This window comes from Haliotis cracherodii, unplaced genomic scaffold (genome assembly GCF_022045235.1).
Source record: "Haliotis cracherodii isolate W230 unplaced genomic scaffold, xgHalCrac1.p SCAF_21, whole genome shotgun sequence".
Lineage (NCBI taxonomy): Eukaryota > Metazoa > Mollusca > Gastropoda > Lepetellida > Haliotidae > Haliotis > Haliotis cracherodii.
Genome location: NW_027266277.1, coordinates 1,515,322 through 1,541,071, shown reverse-complemented (window position 1 = coordinate 1,541,071; position 25,750 = coordinate 1,515,322). Strand labels below are relative to the sequence as shown.

General features: G+C 40.3%; 1 protein-coding gene across 1 annotated transcript; it reads right to left on the bottom strand.

The window, feature by feature from the left end:
* Nucleotides 1-2,852: 2,852 nt before the first annotated feature.
* Nucleotides 2,853-25,469, bottom strand: LOC139470683 (plasminogen-like). Its single transcript, XM_071252924.1, has 4 exons — nt 25,409-25,469; nt 5,370-5,927; nt 3,590-4,096; nt 2,853-3,156 (listed from the first exon to the last, which is right to left on the bottom strand). Exons 1-4 carry the CDS (start codon nt 25,461-25,463, stop codon nt 2,870-2,872), a joined length of 1,407 nt encoding a protein of 468 aa, XP_071109025.1. The 5' UTR covers nt 25,464-25,469; the 3' UTR covers nt 2,853-2,869.
* Between the last annotated feature and the right edge of the window lie 281 nt (nt 25,470-25,750).

The following is a 25,750-nucleotide window of genomic DNA, read 5'->3' as shown; positions in this document are numbered from 1 at the left end:
TATTGTTTTGTTTACCAAAAGGTATCACTAACATTTCCCCGAGTAATCCTTGTGTTTTACTGTCCCTCCTGAGCAAATATTACCTTGTGTATTTATGAATATGTCGTCACACTTGCATTGCCTATCGCGGATTGTCTGTAGGTAATACTTGGCTTGCAATGAACTTCGACGATTGAGGTTGATATCGTACATTACAGCCAGTGTTTGGCATATTCGCAATATACCCAAAGAACACACATACGTTCTATAATTGTTCACACCTTTGTAATGCATGTATGTCATATAGATCACAGTTTCTTCACCATGTTATCCTACAAATGATTATGTTACACTGCTGTGCTGACATCCGCCCAAATCAAGACCCTCTGACACTACCAGATCATGATAAAGTCGGAATCGTACAATCGACTCTGCTGTAAGCAGAGATTTCCTTTGAATATGGAAATAGTTTTGTCCTTCATATTTATAAGTATCTTAAATATATCTTCATGTGGGATTCGAGGTAAATTGTAAAAATGTTCTCTCAAATAGAATACAAAAAGTGGTTGTTAACGGCGAAGAATCACAATTAAAATCTATCTTAGCAGGTATTTCACAGGGATCGGTTATTATTGATATTTATCTTTATAAATGACCTGGTTGTTCTCATAGATAGTAATACAAGTCTCTTTCCAGGTGATACGTCACTTTATATAGACCTAGAAAGAATCTCCGTATGGGTGCAAAAATTGCAAGTAACGTTTAATTCAGAACTGAAACCATAATCTTTTCAAGAACAATTAACCAAAGAAATTTTTTTAAAAAAAACAGGTCTTGAATTGAAAGGTACTCCAGATGTCTCATCGAACAAACATCTATGTTCACATTTACGGCAGGGTGGCTACTGGTCAGGCTAGAGGAGCCAGTAACTTCCCACTCGAAACCGTCAATGTGGGATGTTGCATCAAAATGTAAATATGAAATGTAGATTGTCATGCATTAAATGAGACTCTCCAACACATTGTCACTGGATGCCCAGCGTTGGCACAAACACAGTATCTTTAGCGACATGATTGAGTGGCTCGATCTTTTTTATTACCGTCTTCGTCATTCTTGTGGTCAGAGGTCCACCCACCCAGGTACGACCCGGAATATGAAGAGGGCGTCATGGAATATGATAAATATAAAACTCAATGGAATAAGCCTGTATGCAGCCTCAGACGTATTCAGACCAACAAACTTGATCTTGTCCTTTGTGATAAATCCAATGAAATCATTGATATCATTGACTTTTTTGTCCCCTCTGACACTTATGTGATTGTGAAGATTGAGGAAAAACATGATGATGATGGCAAATATGCGGACCTCGCTTTCGAAATGTCACGCTTGCATCCCAAGTACTAAGCTGTCCGACTCCCCATTGTCTTCGGTGCCTTAGTTTTGGTACCTCCAAATCTGTTGAATGCCATTGGGAGAGTACCCGGGTTTGCTACCAGGAATACAGCCCTTTTGACAATCTGGGTAATGCAGAAGGATGCAGTGTTGGGGAGTCTTCACATTCTCCAAAAGGTTTTAGGTGGGTTTGACAAGGCAGCGCTTCCTGGGAGAAGTCCCATTCGCTGTCTGGACTGCGAGTAGATGGGACAAGGGCCCTGAGCTGATGATGAACCTAACCAGCCTGACTGTGCCAGGATCAACCAACCCTCTTTGCTGCATTTATTTATTTTAATCTGAATATAATAGTAATGATAATTTTCGCGAACACCTGGTATCATCACATGCTTATTATGTGAGTGGGTATGGTTTTACGCCGCTTTTAGCAATATTCCAGCAATATCACGGCGGGGGGGACACACATTGTACCCATATCGGGAATCGAACCCGGGTCTTCGGCATGACAAGCGAACGCTTTAACCACTAGGCTACCCGACCGCCTCGCTTATTATGTAGTCGGAATCGTATAATAGGTAGCGATTTTTGTTTATGATTATGGAAATGGTTTGGTTTCTTGTATTTAGTGGCGCTATATAATATTTCTATATTCTAGACAGATGCTGATGATATAGTTGAAATCGTACAATGGCTGAAATTTATGGCAAGGGTTTTGTCGCTTTTAATTTTAAATCCTTGACGGATCTCCCTTTCGTATCAAGTGGAAAGGGTCTCGGATCTATTTATTTGTTTGATTTATTAATCCTCTATGTAGAATTTCAATGGTAACATATCTGGCCGCCATTGGACCGCTTTCGTGTACGAGTAATGTGTTACTTACATAAAAACTGAATTAAGCAAGGAACGATTTCAAAGATCGACCACAACCTCTGGCTTTTAGATCATGATGTCAGATACGCTGCCAAAATGAACCAGACGCAATACCGAAAACAACCAGATATGTTGCAATAACCTGAAAGAATTAACTGACATGACTAAAAGATCAGACTCATTAAACATAAAATATTAGTGGCAAATTAGTGAATTACACTATGAAAAATCAAATAATGCATGTTTTAAACAGATCAATCATTAACCAACTGCATCACATACGTTTATACCTAACTGTAACCTCAAGGAATCTCATAGCGTAACTGAGAGACAGAAACGACTTATAAAGATAAGGTCACTGGTGGGGCAGGATGCGCTCATCTCTCCCAGAACACATTCTTGTGATTCAGTCGGAATCGTACAACGGGCTCTGCTTTAAGCAGAGATTTCTTATGATTATTGGCTTTGTCGCTTTTATTTATTTGGATGAATATTAGCACTTAATTAGTCTGTTTATTGATATCAGGTTCAACTCATTACTGCCAGCCATAATCTATGTATGTGTTAAAAACAAAACCAGTTTGTGAAAGCTTTAAGTATTTATTGCTGATTATCTTTCAACAGGAAATCAACAACGTGGAACGTCACATCTCTGCCATCTTGGACTGCCACTGGCAGTGTAGCACCATAGATAACCAGAAGGTCTCTTGCCAGGTCCCCAAGGATCTCGGCAGTAGTTGGAAGCGGCTGCATGGCCAGGACCGGCATCTCCGTTGGTGATGGAGAAGAAGCTATCGATGTATCCATGGGAGTTTGGAGACTGCGATGACCAGTCCTGACAGGTGTGTCCACTTGAGGTGACAGATGTTGTACCGCTGTAGACGGCAGTGCCACTGACAATGGTGTAACAATCAGCTGAAAGTGAAAAGCGTGCATTTAGATGCATGCTTTAATACTAACAACGTACACAACATCCATTATATGGAACATAAACTAGTTCCAGTAAGGAACAACAGCATGGTATTATGATATTGTAAAAGGCTATTAAAACTATTGTACTAACACACTACTTTCAGGAACCACTGTATAAATCAGAGATATATAGTGAAATCCTAGGTTTGACTGACATGGACATGAACACATATATTTATAGGACCAGCTTATATTCACTGCATGACTAGACGTGGCGTTTTGAATCAATAACTAAATAACTTATTATTTACAAAATGTAACATACATTACATTAGATATATAAAACAGCTTTCCCCTTAATGAAATGTCAAAAGGCGTTTTAAAGATCACTTTAAGAAATCGTGGAACCCTTCCCTTTGGAACAGTCACTACACACCTGCAGTTGTCGTAGCAGATGTTGTTGTTGCAGAAGTTGTTGTAGTACCAGTAGTTGTAGTGCCAGTTGTTGTAGTGCCACTCGTTGTTGCAGCAGCAGTGGTTGTTGCTGCAGCCGTTGTTGTTATTGCAGCCGTTGTTGTTGCAGGAGCAGTAGTTGTGGCAGCAGCCGTTGTTGTGGCAGCAGCCGTTGTTGTGGCAGCAGCAGTGGTTGTGGCAGCACATTTAGGTACGTCACATCTCTCCCATCTTGGATTGCCACTAGCAATGTAGCACCACAGGTAACCAGAAGGCCTCTTGCCAGCTCCCCAAGGATCTCGGCAGTAGTTGGAAGCAGCTGCATGTCCAGGACCGGCATCTCCGTTGGTGATGGAGAAGAAGCTATCGATGTACCCATGGGAGTTTGGAGACTGAGATGACCAGTCCTGACAGGTGTGTCCATTTCTGGTGACAGATGTTGTACCGCTGTAGACGGCAGTGCGGCTCACAATGGTGTAACAATCAGTAGCTGAAAGTGACAGTCATAACTTTAAAAATGCATCTGACCACAAGAAGGAGGTCATCTTTTCTTTGATATGTCCACCTCCTTTTTAAAACGTTTTACAAGGTACATGTCTAAGTACATAACATTCAAACTTAAAATAAATGTTCAAATTGGGATTTTATCAAAGGTTGCCTTCGTTGTCTGTTGGATAAAGCATCTGAGTGGGGTATCCATGTTCAACTGCATAATTCTTTGCACAAAATAACCTGCATTATATAACTACTAGCTGATGAAGACAACACATAAGTGTTACAGATTGCAGTACACATAAGAACACCTTATGAACAGGTTTATATGTTAAAGAGTCAAAGGAATAGGTCAAAATGTCAAACAAGAAAAACTTGAAACAGCAAGTGAACACAGTTTTATTAACTAAATGGAGTCGCGACTGCAACTTCGAATTAACAACCTGTTACATTACAGAATATCAGGTTAAGGATGAACCAAATTCTAACGGTAGACGATTGTTTAAATGACTACAAACTATTGACCACATCAAGTCTATTTTCAAAGCGACTTGGATCAAAACATACCAGTCGTTTATTCATGATTCATAAATGATTCAGGTCTGGATTCGGCGAACCAATAGAAATAATGCTAGCATTCCCTACATAAATCTGATGAAGAGGTTAAGCTTACTTAGTCATGTCACAGATTATTGATGTCGTGTGAAACAATCACCAACTCAACCCGTGTTAATATCATATTGCCATAGTGGACAAGTAGCAAGCTTTAAGGACGGGTAAGACTGCCTTTAGCATTTGATGTTTATATTTCTAAAAGAAATTTGAGATTGTATGTGGGATGTCTCAAACGTCAATTGACCCAGCATCTCATACTGGATGCAAGCGTGACATTTCGAAAGTGAGGTCTGCATATTTGCCATGTTTTTTCCTGAATCTTGTCTATCACATTAGTGTCAAAAGGGACAGAAAAATTCAATAATAGAAATGATTTCATTGGATTTACCAAAAAGGACAAGATCAGGTTTGTTGGCCTGGATACGTCTGAGGCTGTATACATAACTGATGTAATTTAGCCATTTAACACATCATCGATATTTATCCTTGGACACTGGTATGTATAGTTTTGCATTCGTACATCCTAGCACAGTTCTCTAAATTGAAAAAGAAAGAGACTGATTGTAAAATATATTCCAGAGTTTTATGGATTGATACCATGATACCATTGGTTAAATGAAGTTAACTATAGGGGCACATTGCTATCCTTGGCTTACCAGATGCACCGGCTGTTGTTGCGGCAGCAGTTGTTGTTACTGCAGCCGTTGTTGTTGCAGCAGCAGCTGTTGTTACTGCAGCAGTTGTTGTTGCAGCGGCAGTGGTTGTTGCTGCAGCCGTTGTTGTTGCCGCAGCAGTTGTTGTTACTGCAGCCGTTGTTGTTGCAGCAGCAGTGGTTGTGGCAGCTGTTGTAGTTGCGGCTGTTGTTACGGCAGCAGTGGTTGTTGCTGCAGCCGTTGTTGTTGCTGCAGCAGTGGTTGTGGCAGCACATTTAGGTACGTCACATCTCTCCCATCTTGGATTGCCACTAGCAATGTAGCACCACAGGTAACCAGATGGTCTCTTGCCAGCTCCCCAAGGATCTCGGCAGTAGTTGGAAGCGGCTGCATGTCCAGGACCGGCATCTCCGTTGGTGATGGAGAAGAAGCTATCGATGTATCCATGGGAGTTTGGAGACTGAGATGACCAGTCCTGACAGGTGTGACCATTTCTGGTGACAGATGTTGTACCGCTGTAGACGGCAGTGCCGCTCACAATGGTGTAACAATCAGTAGCAGCTGAAATTAAATGTTACTATATATATGTCGGTAGTAGATTTCACACATATATTCCAACTACAGTAACCAAAGGATATGAAACAACCTGATAATATTAGTCCTACCAATAGCACAAATGTCAGAAACGCAGAACAGTATTTTCTGCAAACACTTACAAAATTATTTGATCGTTGGTGTTTGTACTTGACTCCCCTCCAACAAAGCCATACACCACCCGTATATCCACAGCCCTGGAAAACCCTTTCATTTCAAGTGTGTGCATTGTTGATGTGACCTTAGAGTGCTGTGTATGTTGTCAGCGTACCCGATGATGCTGTTTTAAGGTGATAACCAGTGAAAAAGTATTGATCGGTATATTAAGTGTTCAAATTATGATACAATCACAGGATGCCTTCGTGGTCAAGTGGATAAAGCGTCTGAGTAGGGGTATCCATGTCCAACTGCATCGTTCGTTCAACAACTAACACGTTTTCATTTTGCAGCATTGTACGATTCCGAATATATCATGCGCATTCAGAATCAGCATTCAGGTGTTTGCGAAAAGATTGGGCATTTTGATTGAGATATGTTAACAGAACCAACACAAACAATCTTGTCACGTGATGAAGCCATCACCCGCTCCAACGCTGTGAACATCACCATCCTCCTTTGTCGAAGCTTTCGCGTCTATCACAGCGTCCGTCTGTTGTTTGTTAATGATAGTCATGTCGAAAATGTTTGTGTTTGGTACAGCATATATTTCGATGGCTAGGGTGAGCTGTTCAGTATGCGAATACGGATAAAGAGATTGAGCAGAGTTAACATGTAGACACATAACCCAAACAGGATAAAGGCAAGCACCATTCGTGGAATATATGATCATTGAACATTGAAGTTATCTTTGGGCCTTTGGACATAAAATATATCTTTCAAGGTAGAGACATTTCATGAAGACAACTTACCCTGACAGGAGGCAAACAGGAAAGCTAACGCTGTGAGGAGCAGGAGACGAGTCATGTTAGATCTTCTGTACCACTGCAGATTTCCTGGCGGTAGCAACCCCGACGGGGCTATTTATGGTCAACGTCAGGTGGCTGGCAAACATCGACTACGTAGATGTGTTTTGTTCCTTCTACTTCGCCACCATCTGTGTCAACAGCATCTCAATGGATTGCAACATGTCGTCTTTACTTGTAGAGTATCAAAGTGGGCATTGTTACTTATACAATGAACACATTCTGAACAATGAAAGTACACGTATGGCTTTCAGGTATAGGGCAATATAGAACAATATATAGGTAGGATGAAATGTTTATGACCCAACCTAACCTCATCTTTCTGTCTCGTTTATTAACAATCTCCAGAGAGCTCTCCAATGTACATATTTAAAGAAGTAATGTCTATTCTTGTTATTCTAACCACAGCTCATAACGTCATATCGATATGATCCCTGAAGCTTTTAGGGGTCAAATGGATCACTGATGCTTTTCGTGAGAACAGACTAAATCAGATAGGGTGACTCGGATGATTGTATGTTATCGTTAAACAGACGCTGTGGGGCGTTGCTGATATTATTAACCAGTGATTTGTCTTGTCCACAGTCGACTGATTACAGGCCTCTGTCTAGTAGTGGAATATTGCTGACGGCACAGATAAATAATAATAATAATAATCATCATCATCATCATAATTTCGTATTCTTTTTGGAAAAAACGAAATTATTATTGTTATTATTATTATTATTTATCTCTGCCGTCAGCAATATTCCACCACTAGACAGAGGCCTGTAATTAGTCGACTCTGGAGGAGTGAGTGAGTGAGTTTGGTTATACGCCGCTTTTAGCAATATTCCAGCAATATCACGGCGGGCGACACCAGAAATGGGCTTCACACATTGTACCCATGACGGGAATCGAACCCGGGTCTTCGGCGTGACGAGCGAACGCTTTAACCACTAGGCTACCCGACCGCCCCCGACTCTGGAGAAGATAAATCTAGATTATGTAATGAATTTGATAAGACTGTCCAACACATTGTCAGTGAATGCCCAGCTTTGGCACAAACACAGTGTCTAAAGTGACATGATGGTGTAGCTCGATCATTTTATTACCGTCTTCGCCATGCTTGTGGTTTTGACACAGAGGTCCACCCGTGGTACGACCCGGAATATGTAGAGAGCGTCATGGAAAATGATAAATACAAAATTCTTTGGAATAGGCCCATTTATAGCCTTAGACGTATCCAGGACAACAAACCTGATCTTGTCCTTCTATCAGGAATACAGCCCTTTTGACAATCTGGGTAATGCAGAAGGCTGCAGTGTTGGGGAGTCTTCACATTCTCCATTCTTTGACAAGGCAGCGCTTCCTCGGAGAAGTCCCATTCGCTGTCAAGGCTGCGTGTAGAAGGGCCAAGGGCCCTGAGCTGATGATGAGCCTAGTCATCCTGACTGTGCCAGGATCACCCAAACCCTCTTTGCTGATTTTTTTATTTTAATCTGTAAATAATAAAAAAAATCGTATTCTTTCGGTATTGTTGATTGGACGAAACAAGACATTCACGGTACTGACACCCAAACACGAAGAATCATGACAGACAATAGATCCCACCACCCTCGCTCTTCCCACAATCGCTTATATTTACCAGTTATGATGGGAGGGCGTAGTTTGATTAATGTGGAGGCTCTTCATGTTAGAATGATTTTTACACTACCAAGGAGAGGCTATCTGAACGACCGATGCATCGAGTTTATGTGCAGTGTGTTGAGAAGATCAGCAATCCTGCAGAGTCCTTCGCTTGGATGAAGTCGTCTGGCCTGAAAAAGGAAACAAAAGGTTTTCTGTTTGCTGCTCAGGACCAGTCACTTCACACTCGAAACCGTCAGTGTGTGATTTTGCATCAAAATGTCAATATGAAACGAAGATTATGTAATGAATTTAATGAGATTGTTCAACACATTGTCAGTGGATGCCCAACTTTGGCACAAACACAGTATCTTAAGCGACATGATGGTGTAGCTCGATCATTTTATTACTGTCCTCGCCATTTTTGTGGTTTTGACACAGAGGTCCACCCATGGTACGACCCGGAATATGTAGAGGGTATCATGGAAAATGATAAATACACAATTCTTTGGAATAGGCCCGTATACAACCTCAGACGTATCCAGGCCAACAAACCTGAACTTGTCCTTTTTGATAAATCCAATAAAATCATTTATATTATTGAATATCCTGTCCCTTTTGACACTAATGTGATTGAAAAAGATTCAGGAAAAAAATGGCAAATATGCGGACCTCGCTTTCGAAATGTCGATAAATGTCGATGTGTTGGTTACAATGGCTGCCATGGATTCTATACAACAAAGGACATTGTCTTGCAAGGGGTTGGACATGCTGAAATACAACTACCACTATCTATAATGTTGCTTGGAAACTTTAAAACTCATTAAGACAAAGGAAAAGGACGTCATAACTGCCAAAGACACAAAAGACGACATGTTGCCTTCCACGAAGATGATGTTGACACAGATGGTAGTGACGTAGAAAGAACAAAACACATCTACGTAGTCGATGTTTGCCTTTCATCTGACGTTGACCATAAATAGCCCCGTCGGGGTTGCTACCGTCAGGAAATCTGCAGTGGTACAGAACATTCAACATGACTCGTCTCCTGCTCCTCACAGCGTTAGCTTTCCTCTCTGCCTCTTCTCTGCCACATCGGTGACTTAATCTTTATAAGTCAAGTGGCATCAATATTAAGTGCTTGCAGCTCAGGGGTCTCTGGATCATTTTGTTAACTATCTGATGCAGTTTTGTTTGATGGTTGGGGTTGCTTCAGTGCTCTTAAAAAATATAATTAATCAATATATCTAAGGTACACAAAACTCGAAAACAAAGCGGTCCGATGTGGGAAATATTTGTTGCCATTGAAGTCTGAAAAGAAAGGGGATTAATAATTCAAATAAATGAGTAGATCCGATTCCGTTTTCAATTAATACTTATGAAAGTACGAATAAACTGTCGAGGAACTGAAAATGAAATCGACCAAATCCTTTCTACAATAACACAGTTTCCACCACTGTATGTTTCAAAACTATGTTATAAACAGGCACCTGGGATAGCTATAAAATACGGATGACACCAGGTGTTCGCGAAAAGATGAACTTCTCCTGTCACATTGGTGGCACTCGTCACAAACACATGCAAAGGCAAATCAAAGATCATATGAACAAAACAGAATAACATATGATACAAACCTAACTAGGGAATTGCATCAGGCATAATTTTCTCGCCGCTGATGGAAATACCCTTCAGCCTTGAGTGTTGAAACCTGAATCAAATAACTTGTATGCAATGTTCCTGTGTCGCACTTTGAAAACGCGGTAGAAAAACATGCTCGATTGCACCTCAAAGGTTGTGAAAAGTAGACACCAAAGGCTGGAGATGCTAAGGTATTGCTGGACGTAAAGGTTGTGTAAAGTAGACACCAAAGGCTGGAGATGCTGAGGTATTGCTGAACGTAAAGGTTGTGTAAAGTAGACACCAAAGGCTGGAGATGCTGAGGTATTGCTTGACGTAAAGGTTGTGTAAAGTAGACACCAAAGGCTGGAGATGCTGAGGTATTGCTTGACGTAAAGGTTGTGTAAAGTAGACACCAAAGGCTGGAGATGCTGAGGTATTGCTTGACGTAAAGGTTGTGTAAAGTAGACACCAAAGGCTGGAGATGCTGAGGTATTGCTTGACGTAAAGGTTGTGTAAAGTAGACACCAAAGGCTGGAGATGCTGAGGTATTGCTGGACGTAAAGGTTGTGTAAAGTAGACACCAAAGGCTGGAGATGCTGAGGTATTGCTGGACGTAAAGGTTGTGTAAAGTAGACACCAAAGGCTGGAGATGCTGAGGTATTGCTGGACGTAAAGGTTGTGTAAAGTAGACACCAAAGGCTGGAGATGCTGAGGTATTGCTGGACGTAAAGGTTGTGTAAAGTAGACACCAAAGGCTGGAGATGTTGAGGTATTGCTGGACGTAAAGGTTGTGTAAAGTAGACACCAAAGGCTGGAGATGCTGAGGTATTGCTGGACGTAAAGGTTGTGTAAAGTAGACACCAAAGGCTGGAGATGCTGAGGTATTGCTTGACGTAAAGGTTGTGTAAAGTAGACACCAAAGGTTGGAGATGCTGAGGTATTGCTGGACGTAAAGGTTGTGTAAAGTAGACACCAAAGGCTGGAGATGCTGAGGTATTGCTGGACGTAAAGGTTGTGTAAAGTAGACACCAAAGGCTGGAGATGCTGAGGTATTGCTGGACGTAAAGGTTGTGTAAAGTAGACACCAAAGGCTGGAGATGCTGAGGTATTGCTGGATGTAAAGGTTGTGTAAAGTAGACACCAAAGGCTGGAGATGCTGAGGTATTGCTGGACGTAAAGGTTGTGTAAAGTAGACACCAAAGGCTGGAGATGCTGAGGTATTGCTGGACGTAAAGGTTGTGTAAAGTAGACACCAAAGGCTGGAGATGCTGAGGTATTGCTGGACGTAAAGGTTGTGTAAAGTAGACACCAAAGGCTGGAGATGCTGAGGTATTGCTGGATGTAAAGGTTGTGTAAAGTAGACACCAAAGGCTGGAGATGCTGAGGTATTGCTGGACGTAAAGGTTGTGTAAAGTAGACACCAAAGGCTGGAGATGCTGAGGTATTGCTGGACGTAAAGGTTGTGTAAAGTAGACACCAAAGGCTGGAGATGCTGAGGTATTGCTTGACGTAAAGGTTGTGTAAAGTAGACACCAAAGGCTGGAGATGCTGAGGTATTGCTTGACGTAAAGGTTGTGTAAAGTAGACACCAAAGGCTGGAGATGCTGAGGTATTGCTGGACGTAAAGGTTGTGTAAAGTAGACACCAAAGGCTGGAGATGCTGAGGTATTGCTGGACGTAAAGGTTGTGTAAAGTAGACACCAAAGGCTGGAGATGCTGAGGTATTGCTTGACGTAAAGGTTGTGTAAAGTAGACACCAAAGGCTGGAGATGCTGAGGTATTGCTTGACGTAAAGGTTGTGTAAAGTAGACACCAAAGGCCGGAGATGCTGAGGTATTGCTGGACGTAAAGGTTGTGTAAAGTAGACACCAAAGGCTGGAGATGCTGAGGTATTGCTGGACGTAAAGGTTGTGTAAAGTAGACACCAAAGGCTGGAGATGCTGAGGTATTGCTTGACGTAAAGGTTGTGTAAAGTAGACACCAAAGGCTGGAGATGCTGAGGTATTGCTTGACGTAAAGGTTGTGTAAAGTAGACACCAAAGGCCGGAGATGCTGAGGTATTGCTGGACGTAAAGGTTGTGTAAAGTAGACACCAAAGGCTGGAGATGCTGAGGTATTGCTGGACGTAAAGGTTGTGTAAAGTAGACACCAAAGGCTAGAGATGCTGAGGTATTGCTGGATGTAAAGGTTGTGTAAAGTAGACACCAAAGGCTGGAGATGCTGAGGTATTGCTGGACGTAAAGGTTGTGTAAAGTAGACACCAAAGGCTGGAGATGCTGAGGTATTGCTGGACGTAAAGGTTGTGTAAAGTAGACACCAAAGGCTGGAGATGCTGAGGTATTGCTTGACGTAAAGGTTGTGTAAAGTAGACACCAAAGGCTGGAGATGCTGAGGTATTGCTTGACGTAAAGGTTGTGTAAAGTAGACACCAAAGGCTGGAGATGCTGAGGTATTGCTGGACGTAAAGGTTGTGTAAAGTAGACACCAAAGGCTGGAGATGCTGAGGTATTGCTGGATGTAAAGGTTGTGTAAAGTAGACACCAAAGGCTGGAGATGCTGAGGTATTGCTTGACGTAAAGGTTGTGTAAAGTAGACACCAAAGGCTGGAGATGCTGAGGTATTGCTTGACGTAAAGGTTGTGTAAAGTAGACACCAAAGGCTGGAGATGCTGAGGTATTGCTTGACGTAAAGGTTGTGTAAAGTAGACACCAAAGGCTGGAGATGCTGAGGTATTGCTGGACGTAAAGGTTGTGTAAAGTAGACACCAAAGGCTGGAGATGCTGAGGTATTGCTGGACGTAAAGGTTGTGTAAAGTAGACACCAAAGGCTGGAGATGCTGAGGTATTGCTTGACGTAAAGGTTGTGTAAAGTAGACACCAAAGGCTGGAGATGCTGAGGTATTGCTTGACGTAAAGGTTGTGTAAAGTAGACACCAAAGGCTGGAGATGCTGAGGTATTGCTGGACGTAAAGGTTGTGTAAAGTAGACACCAAAGGCTGGAGATGCTGAGGTATTGCTGGATGTAAAGGTTGTGTAAAGTAGACACCAAAGGCTGGAGATGCTGAGGTATTGCTTGACGTAAAGGTTGTGTAAAGTAGACACCAAAGGCTGGAGATGCTGAGGTATTGCTGGACGTAAAGGGAAAGTTGAAGTCATCCTTAATGTCAAACAATCCTTGATATTTTTTGTCTCTCTGAATCTTTATGGATCTAAATATTAAACAGATATGGTGGTGCCATTGGTCTATTCAATTTCAAGTTCAGTAAATCAGTTGTCAGCAAATTGTTATTAGGTATTATTGAACTATATCTGATCATCGATATGCCTGTAGCTTTAGTTCAACTTCATGGCCAAATTCCTGAGCATTGGTTTTGCTACACCCGAGCATAACGATACAGATCTGAAGTGGATTATAAAAACTTACTGTTGTCGGGGAGTAGTGGAGCTTTACATTGTTTTACATTGTTACTTCGTTACATTTATCTTGTGGTTTGGTTGTAATGTTAATGTATGTCTCTTCTCCTGCCAGGAGATCTAGCTTTTGCAGTGGTTGTTGTTATTGGTGTTGCCAGAGAGCGTCTGCCCGGAGAGTGGAAGGTCGGCTGGTCGATCAACGCACACACACACACACACACACACACACACACACACACACACACACACACGCACACGCACACACGCACACACACACGCATGCACGCACGCACGCACACGCGCACACACGCACGCACTCATACAGACATACAAACGCGCACACACAGACATACAAACGCACACACACAGAGACATACAAACGCACACACGCACGCACGCACGCACACACACACAGACATACAAACGCACGCACGCACGCACACACCTCGACAACAGTCTTATCAAGTGTACAACTGTGGGAGTACACTTCTCCAATATTACTTTTTCAAAGATTTTTTAATCAACTTTCTACAATAAAATAGGAAGGAGTTTGTGTCTTTCCTGTTCTGAACGTTTTAACTTCTCCGCATTATTTGTACCTTACAATAGAGGTATATACGGAAATTATAAACCACCTTAACAGTTTTGCATAAAAGAGTGTTCTTAGTAAAATTTAAGTTTTAAAATCGGTTGACCTCACGTGAATAAACATATTTGTGAAACTGTCATACTTTTTATAAACTAAACAAAACATTAGCAAATGGAGCGTGTGTATTTATAATGGCATATTTTCTCTGTTTCTAACGTACAGCCACACGAGAGCGAAAACATCATGCACCGCTGCATGACGTCTCGCAATACGTTCACAATACAGTGACGTCATAATCTAAACCACTGGAGGCAGAGCAATTACTTTTGACGCACATGTTTCTAGGTTCTTGAAAGTGAACTGTGTGTGGTAATGGCGGTCGTGTCGCACTGGATATACCATTGACTAAAGAAACATGCAGAGATGTAGAATATGACATAACCTATCTTAGGGTGTAAACTTCACTGGAACTATAAGACTGGTAGATATTGTAACTCACTTGTCCTGGTGATAACTTACTATGGATTATGATAATATAATTGTGTATTGTGTATTCTGTTTTTCAAGAGTAACCAATTTTTTCCAAAGTACATTTTAGAAATACATATTGTGAATTAGTATGAAATTATCACGATAAATCGTTTCAGGTTCTTCCATACGATTTGGGTATATGTCACGTTTCTTTCGGTATATAAGTAAACAAACTGTTCTACCACATATCGTTACTATAACCACATACTTTTACAAATATATTGTTAAGTGGTATGAAATTATCAGGATAAGTCGTATTAGGTTCTTCCATCAGATTTCGGTACGTGTCACGTTTCTTTTTCTTTTTTCCAATTTTATGATAATAAGTAAACAAACTGTTCTAACAGATATCGATACTATAACTACATACCTTTACACATATATTGTTAATTAGTATGAAATTATCAGGATAAATCGTATTAGATTCTTCCATCAGATTTCGGTACATGTCACGTTTCTTTTCTTTTTTTTTCAATTTTATGATCATAAGTAAACAGTTTAACACCCGTTGTTTGCAGCATTTACATCAAAGTGAATCATGTGATTAAGTATAAAAAACGATAGTTTCATTTCATTAATTGATTGTGACACCACAGAATTAAATCACTTTTTGTTTGGCAGATTACACCGAATATTTGTCGATAGTATATTACTCTGGGCTTCATCGATTGATAATGACGATATTTTTATTAAAAATATTCATGAAAAAAAAGAGTTGTACATGATCCTTGAATTCTATCATTTAACCAAATTAATGTTAGACTCAACCTATGCCACAACACAAAAGCTTTCTCGAACGTGTGATCATTTATCTTCACTGCGTCATGGTGGAACGTGTTTTCAATTTCGAGGTATCCTGTTCTGCTCGAATAATATTTACTTTCATAAGCTTTACATTGTAAAACCGTAGTTCACCTTCTCAATGGTCACCATTTTGCGATTCTTTAGTATGCAACAACTGTGAGTATTCTAGCAAACTAACATTCCTATTGTCAAGGAACACTTTTGCGCGTATTAGACGTAAACATTTGTAAAGGAATCGAAAGGCACACAATGTCAAGAAAATTCCCATTCAGGGGAGAATGAACTTTATACTGATTACCGAGAACGCAAGAACTAGGTGATTCTTGGCTTGTGATATCATGAAAATGACCTATTACACAATGGCAGCAATTGATGAATTGCACCCCACACATTAACATCGTACCATGTTACCGAACCTTTGTTTTTTTACACGTCATGCTTAAAAAGGGGTATCTCGAGCATGGACAACTATATCAATATGTTTCTGTTCCCAGAACCCAGGCGTCCCACTTGCTAGTCATGAAAGGCGACTACATTGGGAACCTATGAGGATTCCGGGTCATAAATTCCTTTGCAATCTGTTTTTTATTTAGATCGGATTTGCAAAATACTTTCTACAACACAGTAGTCATGACAAGAGGGATGACTTCAACTTTCCAATTGTCAACTTTCCCTTTATGTCGAGCAATATTCCAACAGGTCAAGTCTTTGCTGTCTGCAAATCACAACTTTGAGGTACAATCGAGAATGGTCTTTCTTGTAGATTTCAAAGAGTGCCATACGTTGTTTGATTAAGGTTGCATCATTCAAAGCCTGAGCTAAGGACCGTTTCCAATTTTGACAGTCAGTGACAAAAACTATGTCCGATGCAATTCCCTATTATGTACCTTTGTTTTTTTCTTCAGGTGAACACTTGATTTGCATTTGCATGTGTTTGTGGCGGGTGCCACGGGTGGCGCAGGATACACTCACCTTTTCGCAAACACCTGATATCATCACCAATTGTACGTGATTCATAAACACAAGCTAATGATGCAGTGGGAATCTTACAAGTATTTATTGCTGACTATCATTCCACAGGAAATCAACAACGTGGAACGTCACATTTCTGCCATCTTGGACTGCCACTAGCAGTGTAACACCACAGATAACCAGAAGGTCTCTTGCCAGCTCCCCAAGGATCTCGGCAGTAGTTGGAAGCGGCTGCATGGCCAGGACCGGCATCTCCGTTGGTGATGGAGAAGAAGCTATCGATGTATCCATGCAAATACCGGTCCTGACAGGTTTGTCCACTTGAGGTGACAGATGTTGTACCGCTGTAGACGGCAGTGCCACTCACAATGTTGTAACAATCAGCTGAAAATGACAACAATAACTTAAAAAGTTCATCTGACCAACTGTTTACGAGTTTATACTTAACCAGTCATGTCACAGATTATGTGTACTGTGTGAAAGTCGACAAGTCCGCCTATGTTAATACCGCGTTGACACTGTGGACAACCTGTTCCAAGAGTAAGACGAGTTTGACCTGTTCAGCCAATATTTCTTAGGTAATTTAGGATTTATGGAAATGTACCCTTGCTTAAGTCCAATAAAACCAGGATTGTATTTATAGGGTACCAAATTCAGTCATTGGCTTACCAGATGCACCTCCTGTTGTTGCGGCAGCCATTGCTATGCGGGAGCAGCTGTTGGAGCAGCGGTAGTTGTGGCAGCACATTTAGGAATGTCACATTTCTGCCACTAGAGTAACCAGAACGTATCTTTGGTCTTTCCCGAAGGACCTCGGCAGTAGTGGAAGCGCCTGCGTATCTATCACCGGCGTCTCCGTTGGTGATGGAATAGTAGCTATTATAATCAAGATTTTGTCCCGGGTTTGGGAACTTGATTATACCTTAATAAGAAGAAGAGGAACGATTACAGTCAAGCAGTTTACTGTCAGTGGTGTTGTGTCTTATAATACAGAGTACAAGAGACATAATAGCAATACATGGTACATGTAATGATAATAGCATGAATGCATGAAACATATAGAATAATGATAGAACGATCGAATAAGCAAAGGTTATAATACTTGAGGGGGAAAGCTGGAAAGGTAGGGGATATAGCTATAGGTAGAGCTAAGCACACTTTCATGTCTAGAGAGAGCATTACATCATGACACCAACATTATGACCTGTGACTGCCTTTGTAAGTAACGTCACTATAAATACGCTTGGCTTATTACGTCCGAAGTGAGACACGCTATTTACTAAATGTAGATAGACATATACGCGATAAACGATAATAACAATAACCTCAAACCAAGTATAATAAAACATGTAGATGTAGGATATGAACGATATTGATAATCAGAATAGTTTTATTTGCATGGAGTTGACTTATCACGATGTTAGATTTGATTTCTAAGTTCATCAATGCTTTGTCATCGTTTGTATCAAAATATGATAAAGTAACAGTTTCTGTGACGGCCGAACATTAGATATACAGACTAACTGTCTGTGTCTTTATCGTTCAACATACCGCCCGATTAACGTTACTTTCATGACATTTATTTGATACATATTGTGTTCTGATACCCTGTATATTCGGATATTGATAATGGAAAATCATATTCAATTAATAGGTAATTACTGCTCATTTACGGACACATGTGGTGCTAAACACATTTCATAAAACATACAAAGTATAGTAAACATCTATTCATAGTACATACAAGTTCTGGTAAACAAATATCTCAAACACGCACGTTTTTGTGTTTGATCTTTCATACGTACATAGGTAATAATGAACGCTTCATTATTTAAACATACAAGGGACCCTTGCACATGCACAGTGCAAATATGTCTCCACAATCTTACAATAGCTTGTTAGAGTTAACCATCTATAGAAACACAGACTATCTAGAATATATCACACACATATATATAATATAGGACCAAATGTATCAAATAATAAAATGTTTCTTACCTTAATAAGAAGAAGAGGAACGATTACAGTCAAGCAGTTTACTGTCAGTGGTGTTGTGTACTGACCAGTGGAGATGCTTGACTTTTATAGTAATCGCCTCGTACATTTTGACTTTGAGTGATTCCCTAGTCAATGAATTGTGCATTGTCTTCATGTAGTTCTTGACCGACGGACGATACGTCACGAGGTAGTGATGCTGTATTATTACATAATAATAACTTCTACGCCGGCGCGACTACGGCCTCTGGACAATAGAATTCACTCAGCGCGATGGGTTTGATGGATACGTCCATCTTACATCACTGTAGCCTGCTATGTAGCTGTCAGTGTTCAGTGTGACACGTGAACGTCTATAAGATTGAATTGCTTGTTGATATGTTGTAGGTAATGAAACCTTTATGAATATTTTAATTCCATTTATATTTGGCTAATACTTATATCAGAAAACGCTAATACTTACATAACATATTGGAACAATATTGAGTGTATTTTACACTGGTATAATGTCCAGACTTCAAACACATCATCCATTACTTGGAAACGTCTGAGATACCATCACATTTTACAGACAAGAAAAGCAAAGGATTGGTGCACAAGTCAGTAGAGTATGACTTGAAAAATGGAGAACTATACTATTTCTATCAAATCAGAGGTAAGAACATTCCCTCGTCTGAGAGACATATCACTCAGATTGCTTTACCAACGATCTTCAGACCAGATGCCTTGAAGTCGTACCATGACTCGCTTGCTGGTGGATGTCACAAGGGTCGTGATGCCACAAGAGCTGCATTGATTCAGAAATACTTCTGGCCTCATCTTTTTCAAGATGTTGAAGACTACATCAGATCTTGTGATGCTTGTCAACGATCAAAACGTAGATATCACAACAGACCAGCACCATTGACACCATTACCAGTTGAAGAACCTTTCTCTCGCCTCCATATGGATTTCATAGGTCCAATCACACAGTCACCGGAAGGATATAAACACATCCTTTTGATTGTTGATGCGTTCAGTGGATGGTGTGAAGCCTTTCCAACAAAGACACAAGATGCTAAGGAAGTTGCTACTAAATTGTATAATGAGATCTTTACACGTTATGGGGCACCTCGTACCATTGTGTCTGACCGTGGAGCAGCCTTCATGTCAAAACTGGTTTCAGCTATTTGTGAACTGTTTCAGGTCACACGTCATAGCACCAGTTCATATCATCCCATGTCAAATGCTTCTTGTGAGCGTCGTAACGCCGTCATAGAGCAAGCCTTGAGAACATACTGCAATGAAAAACATTAAAACTGCCCTGAGTTGATTCCAAGCATCATGATGACCTTTAGGACTACACAATCAGAATCGTCTGGGTTCTCACCTTTTCATCTCTTGTTTGGGAGAGAAATGATCTTGCCCTTTGACACATCATTGATCCCTAAAGAAACTCTTAGTCAAGATGCAGATGCCCATCTTAAATCAACCATTGAACATCTGAAGATGGTACACAAAATTGCATCGACAAACATCAGAAAGAGCCAGGAGAGAAATAAACATTACTATGACAGAAAGGCCAAATAACCCAGCTTCAAACTTCAAGATCGAGTTTTGCTGAAGAATGAAAAGAAGCAGCCTGGCTTATCCGCAAAACTACAGCCCAAGTACATAGGACCTTACTACATAGTTGGATTAGGAGCCAATTATACATACAAGCTACGGTGTTGCCGAACAAACAAACCCATGAAAAGCATGATAAATGCAAACAGATTGATCCTGTATGATGATCCAAGAGACAGATCAACACACCTAGAACATCACTACCAAGAACAAGCACAAAACGAACAACACAAATCTCAACCACAACAAGACACCCAAACCAACAATCAGAAAAGGCAAGAAACCAGCCAAGCACCCAACCAAACAGATCAAGGACAACAACGGTCAGGTGAAAAAGATCAATTTCAATCATCTGACTATTTTGAAGTCGATAAGATCTTGTCATCGAAATGGGTAAATGGTACAAGAATGTACCATGTGAAGTGGAAAGAGGATGGCACCACCTCATGGGAACCAGATTCGCATGTTGGTGAGTATGCCAAACGACAATTCCACAGCTCAAAGACCATGTCAGGTAGAAAGAGGAAATGACCATGGAAATCATACTTTACAAAGAAATAGATCACAGAGATATAGTATTCCACACCTGGTATACCATTTTAATTTTTAATTTTTTTGTATGTGCACATACATCATAGTTCCATTCCATCCCTCCCTTCCCCTTTTTGTCCTGGAAAATTATTGTAGTTCTGTCTTGCTATAAAAGTGCTAGAAGGTATTGTTGGCCGCTTTACCTCACCCCTACCCATGAGACAGCTACATCATTTTTTTTCTCTTTCGCACTTCCAGGACCACTGTGGATCTACTTCTTGCTACTGTTGAGTATGCTTCTCCCATTTGCGGTTTCCTCAACTCCAGGTTTCGTCCAGAGACTGAACTATTGAATTGTCTTCAAACCAGTCCTTGCTCATCCATATGTTACAATGGGTACAGAACAATGGCTTCATACTTTTGAACTGCCCCTCCCAGAACATGTTCACATGCCAATGCGTCCAAAATGCCATTCCGAATCACACAAATGTACTGCATTGAATAATGTTAACATGATTCTACACTCAATTCAAACCGATGTCATGACAACACTCAATGAAACAGTCAAACTTGTGCATACATTGGTTCCACACACAACCTTTCAATCACCAAGCAAAACTAAACGTGCTATATTTTCTTTTATAGGTGATCTGTCTCGATCACTTTTTAACACAGCCACACTTGACGATGTGAAGGTTTTAGTTGAACACATCAATGCCCTTACAAAGGATCGTTCTCGTATCACCAATGCTTTAAGTCAACATTCAGAACATCTTTCATCGTTTATGGCATCAGTTGATAACAGGTTCCAAAATATTATTCGTGGGATGAAACAAAACCAACACGATATATCTAATATCACATATTCGGTAAATGCAGCTCTTTCGATCCTTCAAGCTGAAAACGTATTCTTGTCTTCTCTGCTTACCAAACACATGATGCAATCATCACATTTAAAACACCAACTCTACCAGCTTAGTTCAGGTGTTCAAGATCTAGCAAAAGGAAAACTTTCTCCACTCCTTGTACAACCACAGGACATGAGACACAGTATTCGGCAAATAACTGCCATTATACATGACAAATACAAAACGTTTACACTGATGCACCAAAACACAAATTACTATTATTCACAGGCTGAATTCATCTTTGCTCGACACCACAAGAACGTATATGTTTCTGTTAAATTCCCCATCTCAGCTATGAAATTACCAATGTCTTTTTATGAAATTATTTCTCTTCCTGTTCCCATTAACTCCACTTCAGCTCATGCTACCCAACTTTTAGATTTACCCAAATATTTAGCTGTTTCTTCAGATGGTCAATATCATGTTCCCTTAACATACAAACATCTTTCCCAGTGTGAAGGATTCAAATAATTACAATGTCTTTTCAAACTCGCCTTGATACCTAACACCCAGTCGTCCTGTGTTATGTCCTTATTTCATAACAAAGTAAAAGATGTTAAACAGTTTTGCAACTTCCGTTTTCTCATCACTGCCAAACAGTCTAATTTCATTCAAATATCCCCTTCCAAAGTACTAGTTTATCATGTTCCTCTAATTTCATTGGACTGCGAGTCAGGTTTAAAAATGGAAAAAGGTTGTAATTTCTGCATATTGTCCATTCCATGTCGATGTGCGCTATCTACCCAATCACTATTTATTCCTGCAAGTCTTAATTCATGCACTAACGCAAGTAACACTGTTACTCCTTCTCATCCAGTCAATTTGGCCTTACTACAACATTTCTTTGAGGACAATACATTAGAATCACTTACAGGAACCACCACCTACCTATCTCCTGTCAAAGTTGAAATTCCAGACTTTCACATTTATTCACACAAATTTTCGAACATCATAGCTAATGACCATAATAGTCACCTCAATCTCAAACGTATGGCTGAGAGCGCTAAAAAGGACCAACTCATTTTCCAAACACTTACTGAACCCTTATTGGAGGGTCAAATAAACTTACAAACGTCATGGTTAGATGGTAAATCTATGATTTCCTATGCTTCCTTATTCATGGTATGTGTATTATCCATTATCAGTTTTTGGATGTTTTTAAGATTGCGCGCTCTTACAGCAATGATAATACTGTTTACATAAACTCCATCTGCCAAAGCCTTGGGAGATCCGACCGTTCCATCCTTTAAATATTTATTTGAGACCACGCCCCCCACCCCCCAGGTAAGAAACATTTTATTATTTGATACATTTGGTCCTATATTATATATATGTGTGTGATATATTCTAGATAGTCTGTGTTTCTATAGATGGTTAACTCTAACAAGCTAATGTAAGATTGTGGAGACATATTTGCACTGTGCATGTGCAAGGGTCCCTTGTATGTTTAAATAATGAAGCGTTCATTATTACCTATGTACGTATGAAAGATCAAACACAATAACTTGCGTGTTTGAGATATTTGTTTACCAGAACTTGTATGTACTATGAATAGATGTTTACTATACTTTGTATGTTTTATGAAATGTGTTTAGCACCACATGTGTCCGTAAATGAGCAGTAATTACCTATTAATTGAATATGATTTTCCATTATCAATATCCGAATATACAGGGTATCAGAACACAATATGTATCAAATAATAAAATGTTTCTTACCTTAATAAGAAGAAGAGGAACGATTACAGTCAAGCAGTTTACTGTCAGTGGTGTTGTGTACTGACCAGTGGAGATGCTTGACTTTTATAGTAATCGCCTCGTACATTTTGACTTTGAGTGATTCCCTAGTCAATGAATTGTGCATTGTCTTCATGTAGTTCTTGACCGACGGACGATACGTCACGAGGTAGTGATGCTGTATTATTACATAATAATAACTTCTACGCCGGCGCGACTACGGCCTCTGGACAATAGAATTCACTCAGCGCGATGGGTTTGATGGATACGTCCATCTTACATCACTGTAGCCTGCTATGTAGCTGTCAGTGTTCAGTGTGACACGTGAACGTCTACAAGATTGAATTACTTGTTGATATGTTGTAGGTAATGAAACCTTTAGGAATATTTTAATTCCATTTATATTTGGCTAATAATTATATCAGAAAACGCTAATATTTACATAACATATTGGAACAATATTGAGTGTATTTTACACTGGTATACTATCAATGTATCCATGGGAGTTTGGAGACTGCAGCGATCAGTCCTGACAAGTTTGTCCCGTCGAGGTGACAGATGACAGGTGCCGCTGACCTTCATGTAAGGATCGGTAGCAGCTGAAATTGAAGGTAATTGTTTATCCATTTGTCGGTAGTAGATTTCACACATATATTCTTACTAGAGTAACCAAAGGATATAGAACTCGTCGATAGTTGATGTTTGTGCTCAATTGCCTTCCAAGAAAACCCATGGTCATTCGTATATCAAACTTGCAAGTGTGTGCATTTGTTGAGTGCTGTTTATGTTGTCAGTGCACCCAGTGATGCAGTTTTATGATGATTACGAGTGAAAAGATGCTGATTGGTACAAGTGTTAAATAGTAATCCAATTGAAGACCGCCTCTGTGGTTCAGTGGATAGAGCATCTGCCCTCGAGAGGTTATCGCAAAAGACGTTAAAAGATGGTACTTGCGCACGGCACTATTTTGCTTCACCAACCACCAACGTCGTTTTATTAATAAAGTCGGCAAAATATGTTCATAATCCAAAGATATCTGCTACAAGCAGAGTTGATTGTATGATTCCGACTGTATCATAAGCACGTGTTTACGAATCACTATCAAGTTGTGATGATACAAGGTGTTCGCGAGAAGGTGAGCATATCCTGCCCCACCGGTGACACCCGTCACAAACACATGCAAAGGTAAGTCAATTGTTTATATGAAAACCTCGGGAACATGTGGGGCAAGTCAAAATACGGAATTGCATCGGACATTATTTTGGTCACTGATGCGTCAAATACGGATATGTCCTTCACATTTCTCATGGATGTTGAAATGGTTTTATCTGGGTCCCTTTTTTTACCAGCAAAGGTTTCCAAAGATTTTCTAAGGCCTCGAATGTCAACTCTTTCTTCTTGAATCTTTATGCATAGAGGGGGCACGGGTGGCCCAGTCGTCTTAGTCGCCGCGATTCGCCGTGCAGAGTTGCGTCCCCCAGGCACACCAGAAACCTATGATCGTGGGTTCGAATCCAGGTTCGCCCCAATTATGTTTCTAGGCTTGTTAGCACCATACACGGGATCGTGGGATTCACCGAAGTGGTAAACGTCCGAGACCTGCATCACTTCGGGCTTTCCTCCCACATTAAGCTGACACGGAGCGATATAACTGGAATACTGTTAAAAATGGCGTTAAACCCAACTCACTCACTCAATTATGAACAGATCTAAATATGAAATAGATGAGGTTGTTTTAATGGTTTCTTGTATTTCCAGTTCAGGGAAGTTAAAGAGAATCGGCTATTTGATCATTATTGAAAGACATCAGATCATCGACATACCTCCAGCCTAAGTTAAACTTCCCAACCAAGTCTCTTCTTTTGATTGTGCTAATTGGCACTCAAAATAGGGGTTGCACATCATTACCTGCCAAACTATGTATATTGTCGAAAACATGTTGTAATCATTTGATACGGATGCAAATACGAATAAAAATATTGGCTAAAAGTTATCATGTAGACAAACTACCCTCCCCACCCCAACCCCAAACAAAGAAAAGAAAACGAAACAATGAAAGCAATTAAACACCATTCTTGAACTATATATCCATGGAATATTAAAAATTGGCTTTTGGCCTTCAGACTTAAACTATATATAAGTTAAGAGAGAGAAATCTGATGAAGACAACTTACCCTGACAGGAGGCAGAGAGGACAGCTAACGCTGTGAGGAGCAGGAGACGAGTCATGTTGGATGTTCTGTACTACTGCAGATTCCCTGACGGTAGCAAACCCGACGGGGTATTTATGGTCAACGTCAGGTGGCAGGCAAACACCGACGACATAGATGTGTTTTGTTCCTCCTACTTCACCACCATCTGTATCAACAGCATCTCCATGGATGGCAACATGTCGTCTTTACTTGTATAGTTTCAAAGCGGCATTGTTATTATACAATGAACATATTCTGGACAATGAAAGGCTTTGTATGTATGGCTCTTAAAGTATTAAAAATATATAGGTGGAATGAAAGATT